The sequence below is a fragment of the Gossypium hirsutum genome, chromosome A09 (genome assembly GCF_007990345.1).
Source record: "Gossypium hirsutum isolate 1008001.06 chromosome A09, Gossypium_hirsutum_v2.1, whole genome shotgun sequence".
Lineage (NCBI taxonomy): Eukaryota > Viridiplantae > Streptophyta > Magnoliopsida > Malvales > Malvaceae > Gossypium > Gossypium hirsutum.
The window spans coordinates 67,544,341-67,555,284 of NC_053432.1; the positions used below are offsets into that span (position 1 = coordinate 67,544,341).

The window sequence follows — 10,944 nt, forward strand, 5'->3', positions numbered from 1 at the left end:
GCTAGAATTAAATTGTATATTTTTATGATAGTAAAAATACAATTTCACCATTTTAGTAGTCTATATCTTTAAAGGATTAAATCAAAATTTTATTATTTGTAGGGGGTCAAAATACAATTTTATCATTACTAATTTAAAATTTTATAAATTATAAAGGGCCTAAATGAAAAAAATTTCATTTTAAAGGAGGCCAGGGCCCCTGCCAGCCCCTCTTGGCTCCGCTACTGGCTCCATGAAAACGGTGAGCTGGATTATTATGCATACAAAGAACATCTTAAGAGTAGGGTGTATAGTAAGCCAGATTTTAAAGAGTCTATTTTTTTATAGAATTTTATAATGTTGTATACTATTTCAAACATTGATGTAATTATTTTATATTTCCTTAATAAAAAGAAGAATAGTACAAAATAATATGAACTATATTGAAAAAAGAATTACATGCCAATTGTTTAAAATTTTTGCTAAGTGTTTGCGCGCTGTAACATCTTATCCGGACTCGGTAAATTGGGTCGAGTAAAGTGTGTTACACATGGAATGGTAAAATTCCCAAGATCATTCAACTTGGAAGGAAACTTCCTCTAAATTATGGCATTACACCCTTCAGTAAGTGTTATATTCTCATAATCACCCTAGCCATGTTTTTTTGCAACAAAATGACTTTCATGAATTTTACATAGCTAGGCATTTATTCGAGAGCTTTGGGAAAATGAATGTTATGGAAACCGTTTTAGATATCTTAAGTAATTTCTCGAACTGTTTATTCAACTTAGTCTTTTGCATCCTTCAAGGGAATGATGGAGAAGGATATTCTAGTTTAATTACTTCCTCTGTGTACTTCCTTATTTTTGGTTCGTGTTGGACAGGTCTTATAAAGCTTTTTTCAAAAGTGGTTGAGTCTCCAAATTCAAGTATATTTCCTATTTAATTTTTGTTTTCAATAATTTAACATGATAAATATTAATTTATTAAATTTTATATAAATTTTTTTAAACTTGTATCAAATTAAAAATTTGTATGAAAGTTCTTACAAGAAAGATAACATCTAGAAAACTTTTTGAAATCTAAGATATCCAAAATCCATAAAAGTTGAATCAAAAGCAATTACTTATCCAACTTTATTTTATTTATATAATATATATGTTTATATAGGTGTAAACGCCCTTGGGCCTCAAGTAATTTAAAAACAAAGCCCGCTCTTGTAAGATTTATTATTATTTAAAGGTTTTAAGTTATTGCAAATTGGCAGCAATCATAAATAGTTTTTCAGTCACAACCGACGGTCACATGCCAAGTAAGGCTTCATTTCAAATCAAACTTTAATAGTCAATCAACTTAATAATAAGAGTGGAGCTGGAGTCACAAGTGCCAAACAAAACAAACAATCCAATCCTTTCAAATCTCACCAATTTCTTTAGTATTTCATGATCTAGAGAGCTCAATGGGCATGGGCATGGGCATGAGACCTGTCTTCATAATTTCCTAGTAACTTTCAAACTGTTTATATTTTAAGTAAACCAGTAGCTTCACTCAAACTACCTAACATGGTTAACAACTCCAAAAGTCAAGCCAAAAATCTTTCTATAGTTTCTACAGTATTATATTATAAAATACATGAAAAATCTAAGGGTGTTTTTGTGATTCCATACCAAGAAAGACACGTGTAGAAAACCCATCGCGAGTACCGTCCTTAAAAGCCCTTAACATACCCATCAACCCCATCCCTCATGTAATAAAAACACCTGCATCTAACAAACATATCAATATCATTGCATTAACTTGTAATGTAAGCACCTTCTCTTAGTATACAAGAAAGGCAACAAAGAAACCCCAGAAAAATGAGAACTAGCAACCATTTGATAGGGTTACTAAACTTCTTAACATTTTTGTTGTCAATAGTAATATTGGGTGGTGGAATATGGCTAAGCAGCCGAGCCAACAGCACAGATTGTCTCAAGTTCTTACAGTGGCCATTGATAGTAATAGGAGCTTCAATCATGGTGGTTTCGTTAGCAGGTTTTGCAGGCGCGTGTTATAGGAACACCTTCTTGATGTGGCTTTACCTCTTCGTCATGTTCTTCATCATCGCCGCCCTCATCGGCTTCATAATCTTTGCTTATGCGGTGACTGATAAAGGCTCCGGGCGGCCGGTGTTGAACAAAGGTTACTTGGAGTATTACTTGCAGGACTACTCAGGGTGGCTCAAAGACCGCGTGGTGGATGAGAGCTATTGGGCTAAGATTAGTTCTTGCATAAGGGATTCCAAAGTTTGTAGCAAGATGGGCAGAACCTTTAATGGCGTCCCTGAAACTTATGACATGTTTTCTATGAGGAAGCTCTCCCCTATTGAGGTATGCAATCCTTTTTCCCAACTTCTATTACTATTACATGCTTTTATCATCATTTTTACTCACCTTTTGCTATTTTGTTTGTAATATGATTATGATCTAAATTCCATATTAAAAGAAATCGAATTCAGAATAATTTATTGAAAAAAAAAAGTTTTTCACTTGCTATTACAAATCCATCTGGCAAAAATGGTGTGTTTTTTTTAAAGAAAAATGATTTTGGGAAAAGCTGCATGATAAAGTTGCAACTTATGATTTGATTTGATCGAAAAGTAGATCAATTTTCAGGTGTAATTTTTGTTAACCAACAAAACCAAGGTACCAAAATAATATTCTCCCAAGTAGAATCATTTCTATACTTAAAATGTTAGAAATAACTATTTTGATTTAAAAAGTTTGTCAAAATAAAATACTAAATTGATAAAGTAAGTTTAAAGCATAGGGATTAAATCTCAACTTCTATAAATATAGGGACTAATAGTATATTTTAACCAGAAAAATTTGCTCCACTGTCACTGCCACTGCCATGTCCAGTGCCGCTTTGACAGCTGAGCTGACGCCCGTCCATTGCGGTTCATTGGTCGACCACTAGTATATTGCCAAATTTTCACCTCTCGAATTATAATTTATTTTTTAATTTCAAAAAATTATTTCGTTGTTTATCATTAAAATTGAGGTAAATTTGATAATGATGGGGGACCACAATGGACGGTGGCCTCATTCGGCAAACCCAATAATTATGTCCCATATCCCTTCATTTCACTCTCACAAATGGAGTAATCTTATTTTAATTTGGGTATTACGAAAAATGTCACAAAGCTATGTCGGTTCACTTATTCATATCATTGATTATATAATTTATAAAACGTATTAAAATTCTAAACGCAATTACTATACCAAAATCTCACACAGTAGCAATGGTTGTGTTGTCTCTCACCATAGGGTGCCACATGCTAATTATTATTAAGATAAAAAGTTGTGTTTGGTACATCTTTTTCTGATTCTGTTTTATTTTATTGTTCAAAGTCCTCTCTATATAGTTGGAATAAATAATAATAATAAAACAGTCCAACTACAAGTCAAAATAGGGTTGGTCGAGTTCTTTGCTTTATCCTAAATTGATTGCCTTTATTTTAGGTTCATCACTTTTTTTATATATAAATAATTTATTTTGTCTGCTTCCCCAAAATAGAATTATATTAGTTGAAAGCTTTTTTGGAATCAATTTCTTTTTCTTTTGAAATTTTATATTTAATATATTAATAAATCATAAATAGGATTTTTATATCATTAATTGCAGAATACTTGATGTACCAAAATTTATGGAATGATTCCCGCTATTATGTTTCCTTTTTAAGTCTTCACATGCTGACAACTATTTTATTGTTTTCTTTTCTTTTAGATTCATGGAAAAATTTTAATTAATTGATAAAAAAAAGTTTTAAGTTGCTATTCAAACTCTGTGCAATTAACAGGTTATGTAATTTAAGTAACTAATGGCAGCAAACCTTGTTAATTGTTCACTACAGTCTGGTTGTTGCAAGCCACCTACAGAATGTGGCTATGTTTATGTCAACGAGACACTATGGAACTCCGGTAGTGGGCTAGCTGCGACCAACCTCGACTGCTCGCGGTGGAGCAATGACCAACAGATGCTGTGCTATCAATGTGACTCCTGCAAGGCCGGTGTGCTTGGCAGCCTCAAGAAGAGCTGGAGGAAAGTCTCGGTAATCAACATTGTTGTGCTTATCCTCCTCGTCATCTTCTATGTCATCGGCTGTGCCGCTTTCCGAAACAATAAAAAGATTGATAACGATGAACCGTACGGCGAGGCAAGGATGACGAAAGCGCAACCAAGTCGGATCCATTTATAGAAGACCAAGACATGTAATGGAAGCTTTATTTTTCTTTGTGATATATGTAATGTTGTAGGGTTTTTGTATACCATTTTAGGTTTTGTTTTGTGTGACAAACAACTGAACTTGTATTTGGTTTTTCCTTTTTGGTGAAGAAAAGTATTGTTAGGATTCCAACTCTTAAAATTGAATGAAATGTTATTTGATTTTGGAACGAATCTTGAATACCATTATGTTTATTTTAAATTACCTAAGCATGTGAGAAAGCAGCGGTTGATGAGATGAGAATAGGCATTGGGAACAATAATGTACCTCAAACAACAAACATACGAGTAACATGTGCATCAAAATTACCAGCCTTTAGTTTATATTCCTTGCTTATTTCTCTTAAAGATAATTTTCGGCATTTCAACACCGTATGAGATGCAGATCTAGTCCATTAAAATAAAAAGGTCAAAATTCACACATGCAATTGGCACAATCCAAGGAACAACACTCTAATTAAAATAACCTACATATCCAAATATCAACATTTGAACATTATGGTCTTTAAATTAAATTACACTAAATTGACAAATTAATTAAGAATCAAAACTTGATTGGAGGAACAAACAAGATTGGGGCAGAAGCGGCGGCGGCGTGGAATTTGGGAAAAGCTTTGGGGATCGAAGCTGCTGGTGACGATGGGGAAGTGACCCACAGAATCAAGAGACAACGAGGTCACCAAAAACATTTTGATCTTGTTTGCCATTATTGCCAAACTATATATTTCTCATCTTTTTAATAAATAAGTTGGTTGATTGAGGGGGAGAAAAAAATAAAAACATACAAAGCTGCATTTCCATCTATGTAAGGACAACAATCAACCCCCCATCTATCTATGGACAATCTGTAGGAATAAAATGCCAAATGTAAAGGCCACATTAGATTGAGAAGCAGTTGATGACAAGAACTTATGTTAGTGTCAAGGGCTATAACGTCATTTTCTATTATTAAATCTTAGTATAGGTTTGTTTGGCAGTGCAGTATAGTATGTTTAACTTACTTTTTGTTTCACACTACAATATTCAATCTCACTGCCACCGCTATTTAGGTGCACCGTCCATCCAAACTCACCCTTAATTGGTGGAGTTTGATTATGATATTTTTAGGTTTAGTTGGGGTTAAAAAAGAGTTGTTATTATTATTCTGTGTTAGTAAACTGTTTTGGTGAGAGGAAGAAGCTGAATTCGTTAATTTATTTTAGAGTTATGTATATAGTTATTGCAGTTAGTTAATGAATTTTTATCCTTTCCCATTTTTTCATTACCATATGAATGATGTAAATATCCAATAACAACTATAATAAGATAAATACTTACAATTTGTATTTTTCTCTCTCTCTCATTCTTTTCACCTATCCTTATAGCTTTTCAACTTTTTAACTAGCCAACCGCCATTCTCTTCCTCACTTTCCCTTTATTCACCCCTTTTTTCCTTCATGTCTTTTCTCTCCCCTCCCTTCTTAGATGACAAAACATGAACGGCTAGATAGATTTTAAATTTGGAATAGATTTTTTTTTGAAAAGTAGAAGCGAGGTGAATTTTTTCTTTTAAATAGTGGGTATAGAATTATTATGGTAATTACTTATTCTATCTCACTCCACTCCACTCCATTATATGAAATTATTTTTTGATCCTTGCACATACATAACTATTAAAAGAGTAAAAATATTATAACTTGATATAAGAAATTTTCATATATTTTATGTTTTAATATTTTTTAAATAAATTTGTTTAAATATTTACTTGAGTTTAAAAATATTAAAAATATTAAATGTAAGTAGCAAAAATTAAATTAATTTGACGTATGGGTGAATGCACCCAATATTCATGAAGTTGAGAATAATTTTCAAAATTATACATTTATAATAGAGCACGCCAACAATGGAGCGATTGTGGATTTAACATCTATCCCACCTAGCTCTGTTCCATTGCCATTCCTACCAACAAAACATTGTTTGTGGTGCTACCTCCTGACTAGTATCACCCTTTTTCCCCCTCCAACTTCACCTCCTCCATTACTTCTTTTTTCCTCTCCTTGCTTCCTCCTATTAATGAGAGACCAAGTCTTATCTGAAGACTAAGTCTTACGTCCAAATACTTAATATTTAGGCGGTTATTATTAGATTTTTGTTATCCATTCATTTTCACTTATGTCTATTTGAATAATTTAGGGGCTTTCTTATTTGTTAATCACTTACATATATAAATATTTTTTACAATCAATAAAGCAGTACAATTTTCATCTTCTTCTAAAATCTTTTACGGTATCACAAGCCTTTTTTTTTTCTTTAAACGAGACAACGATACACCTTGCTGCAAGTTTCATTTTTTTAATGGCCGAAACACCGAAGCTGTAGACAGTAGACAATATTATCCAATTCAATCTTGCCGCATAACTTCGTCTAAAACTTAGTAGAAGTGCCATCTCATTGGTTCTACACCAGCCCTTCCTCCAACAATTCCGAAAAATAATATTGAACAATAAAGTTTTGCTTACATAAAATGGTTTCACCAAGTTCATTTAATACAATAAGCGATGCTTGCCTCTATTGAAAGCACAGTTGCTTCCGCTATTGCTGCTGCCGACAATTCGCAAAATGCATGGTCTCTTCTAAATACACTTTATGCCAACAAAAGTCTAACAAGAATTTATAACCTTCATGATCAACTCACACACATCACCAAATGATCAAAGGGTGTGGTTCAATATTTGCATGAGATCAAAACGATCTTTGATGAACTTACGTCTACTTGCTCACCAATTTCTTCAAAAAAATGGACAGTAAAAATCTTCAGTGGTCTTGGATCTGATTTTTGTGAAGTCTCCGCTTCAATTTGTACTCGTAATACACCAACTAAATACAAGCTGTTCTAAAAACCATTTGATCATAAAATTTTTCTCCAGTATGAAGACAGGTGAATATCCTCTTCAATTACAACACTTGCTGTCACCAAAACTCCACCATTTCCAAAATTCCTCACGCAATAGCAATCGGCGTAGCCCCCAACACACATGGTGTTCAACAACCACCCAATGGCGACCTTCAAAAAATCAATGGTGTCTGTTGGTATAAAGCTTTTTCAATGGCAAAATAACTTCATTTTACAGTAACGGTGGAGGTGAATTTCAAGGTCTAGATCCCTATCTTCAATCCAAATGTATAGAACATCTTACACCTCTATTATATGCCCAAAAAAATTAGCCTTGGCTAGAAGGTGACGTTGACACATAATTGAGACCGCTAAAACATTTTTACACCAAGTGTGTTTACCATATGATTGTTGGAGTTTTGCATGTGATGATGTTGTTTATTTAATTAACCAGTTATCCGCATTCAATCTCCAACATAACTCTAAATACAAAAAATTGTTTGGAAAAGATTCAAATTAACAAGTTATCAAAACCTTTGATTGTTTATGTTACCCAAAGCTAAGACCCTATACTAAAAACAAAGTTGGACCTCAGTCTAAACCATGTTTGCACTTAGGTTTTTCTCAAACTCATTATTTTCATTAGTGTTATTACCTATAATTTACATGTGATGTCAAATTTATTGTAAATAAATTTCTTTATGAAATATTTTCTCTAACATAAAAAAAATTCAAAAATCGATTGGATAAATATTGAAACAATCGAAAATAATTTTCAAATTCTTCAAAACTCGTAAAGAAATTCTCAATCCACTTCAAATTCTTTACAAATTAATCCTACCTTGATTGAAATACCACATCACATTTCATTCTTGTTGGACAATGCAAATGCTTAGATGCTCCACAATTAAGTACACTCTTTTCCCTTACTCTACATAATTTAAACCAATTTGGACCTCCCTCCCTCCTCACTTATTCTCGTCAACCAAGAACCACCACCCAAACTATAAACCCTCCTCCATTGTTACAACCTCCACCTTCCACCCATTCAATTGTTCAATCCCAACAAACGCCAGCCACTCAAATTGAACATGCCTTAGCAGTCGACACTTTCCGACCATTCTGTCCCATTATAGATCCCAAAATAATATTTTTAAGCAAAAAAAATTTAACTATATTGCCTATGTCAACTCTACATCTATTACAAGCAAGCCTTGGAAAATCATCATTGGAAAGCTGCAATACAATCTAAATTTGATGCATTACAACGAACTCGACCTAGGTGATGTTGTTAAATTCATTACTTACACATAATACATGGATTAATAATAAAATTTAATCTTGATACTTTTTCTTCAAGTAAATAAATATATTGTTTTTCTTCACATAATCCATAGTTGTAGTAAGGCACATTACACTTTTAAAAAGAGAATATATGTTCAAACCTTGGAGACAACATTATTAGAAGGGATAATCACAAACCTTAAACATAAACCATAAAACAAATATGGAAGATACCAAAAAAATTAAAATTTGTACATAAGTGGTTAAAACATATATTTTTTTTTACTTTTAGATTTTAAAAATAAATTAAAGGGTAAAATAAACATATTTTACAAAAGAAAAATAAAATAATTTATTAAAGGTTAATTTTTCATTTAAACATATAAATATTTTTGAAATTTATAATTTTTACAAAAATAATATAAAATAGAGATTTATTTTAATACCATAACACTACCTGGTCCTCTAAGTCAAATACATAAATACTAATACAATATTCATTTCATTCCACCTAATTAAATAATTATTATACTTATTCTATTATTCTCATAGAATAATCATCCATTATAGTTCTTTTCATTTTCAAATATCACGTAAAAGTGTTCAGTTGTTGAACAAATAAAAAATTTCAAAATAAGAAAAACTTCTTTTTGAAAGTTTTACAAGTACAATTACAATAAAAGTATAAATATATATCCAACCAACTACAATATAAAATCCAACCAACAAACGAAAAATTGAATCGAGCCGGACAAAACTCACACATAACATACATATATGATTGGACTTGAACGTGGACCTTCAAAGTCCAATACCAACATTTATCAACTATGGATTTAAAATATATAAAAATACATGTATATAACGGGATTCAAAATTTTAAACCCAATATATCATGATTTTTATAATCTCAACTTTACCACTTCAACTAAGATTGTATTTGATATTTATATAACTTTTTTTACAACTTTGTTACATAAAATTTTCACTCACCGGTGTGCCTTAATCTAGTATATTTTAAAAATTTTCAAATATTATAATATTATATATTTTTTACTTTTTAAATTTCTAAAATTATATATTATTTTTAATTTTTAGATGATGACATTACACGACCCTAAAGTATCTCATCATCACACTTTAATAGTATTATAAAAAAATATTTGGTACACCGCCAGTGGAATTTAAAAAATCCACAAACAAAGTTGAGGCGATGACAAATATATGACAAATATATGTAGGGTATAATAAAAAAATTAAACACATAAATAGGGTTAAAAATGTGCACTACTAGTGAACTAAATACCATATTATAAAAAAGGCATAATGACAAATTAAACCCTTAACATTTACATATTTTATCAATTTGACAATTATTATTTTTTTAGATATTTTGGCCCTCATCCTTTTAAAAGAAGTCAAATTTGACCATTAACCTTTTAAAAAAATTAAATTATTTTTTGACAGAAACACTGGCTAAACGTTAATTTTTTAAACATGACAACCCACATAACAATACATGTGTATTTCACGCTTTTTTTTTAAATTTTGATGAATTTATTTCTATTTTTGAATATTTTATAAATTTTAAATTATTTATTAACTTGACATATAAGACAAATTGTATCATGTCAATATGAAATATACGTGATCTATCATGTAAGTTACCACAACATCGATAAAAAATTAATTTTAAGCAGACTAGAAGTGACTTGATTAAGAAATTAGAGTACGGTTATTGTTGAAATTGATTGCATGAATGTTATTGAGATGACATTGGAAAATTTTGTGTATACTCCTTCGATGGCCATCGTACAAAGGATTAATGAAGTTAGTAGGCAATTACAAGAAGTTAAGTTTCAATTTGTTTCGAGAGAATGTAATACGATAGCAAATTGGTTTGCTAAATCAAGCTCAATTGATGATGTTGAACTTACTATTTTTGAGTTTTCTAGCTTTTCTGTTTAGGAAATTGTTGTTAAAGATAAACTTGAAGCATCACATGTAAAAGTTATTTGATCTAAAAGTAGTTGATTGCCTTCTTTCAGACAAAAATAAAAATAAAAAAAAGTCAAAATTTTAGTTATAAAATGAGATTTGACTCTTTTTAATATATTAATGACTAAATTTAACTAAAAAATAAAAATCAAATTAAACAAGAAAAATGTATAACATGAAGGATAAATTTATATAAATAAGATAGTTGTCAAATTTATGGTCAAATGTTGCTTTATATAAAAAAATTTAACATGGTTAAACCAAAATTAAAATAACCATTTAATATTAAATGTGATTTTGATATTAACTTAGTATTAAATATAATAATTAATTATAAAAAAATCTATTAATCTTAAAGGAATGGCAATCGATTTCTAACTAAAAGTTAAAAGTCCAAATCTTATTACTAATAAAAAAATAAAAAATTCTAAGTTAAAATCCAACTTTATTTTTTCTCTTTTTTTTTATCGGTTAAATTGTTTATTTACCAAATTCATTGGAGTAGAAGTAACATTGTTTCACAGCTAATGTATGGTCAGAATTAA

At 30.6% G+C, this 10,944-nt stretch overlaps 1 protein-coding gene across 1 annotated transcript; it reads left to right on the plus strand.

Annotated features, from left to right (window-relative positions):
* The first annotated feature begins 1,638 nt into the window (after positions 1-1,638).
* Positions 1,639-4,419, plus strand: LOC107889246 (tetraspanin-3). Its single transcript, XM_016813605.2, has 2 exons — positions 1,639-2,348; positions 3,875-4,419. The coding sequence occupies exons 1-2, from the start codon at positions 1,836-1,838 to the stop codon at positions 4,217-4,219; spliced, it is 858 nt and encodes a 285-aa protein (XP_016669094.1). The 5' UTR covers positions 1,639-1,835; the 3' UTR covers positions 4,220-4,419.
* The last annotated feature ends 6,525 nt before the right edge of the window (positions 4,420-10,944 follow it).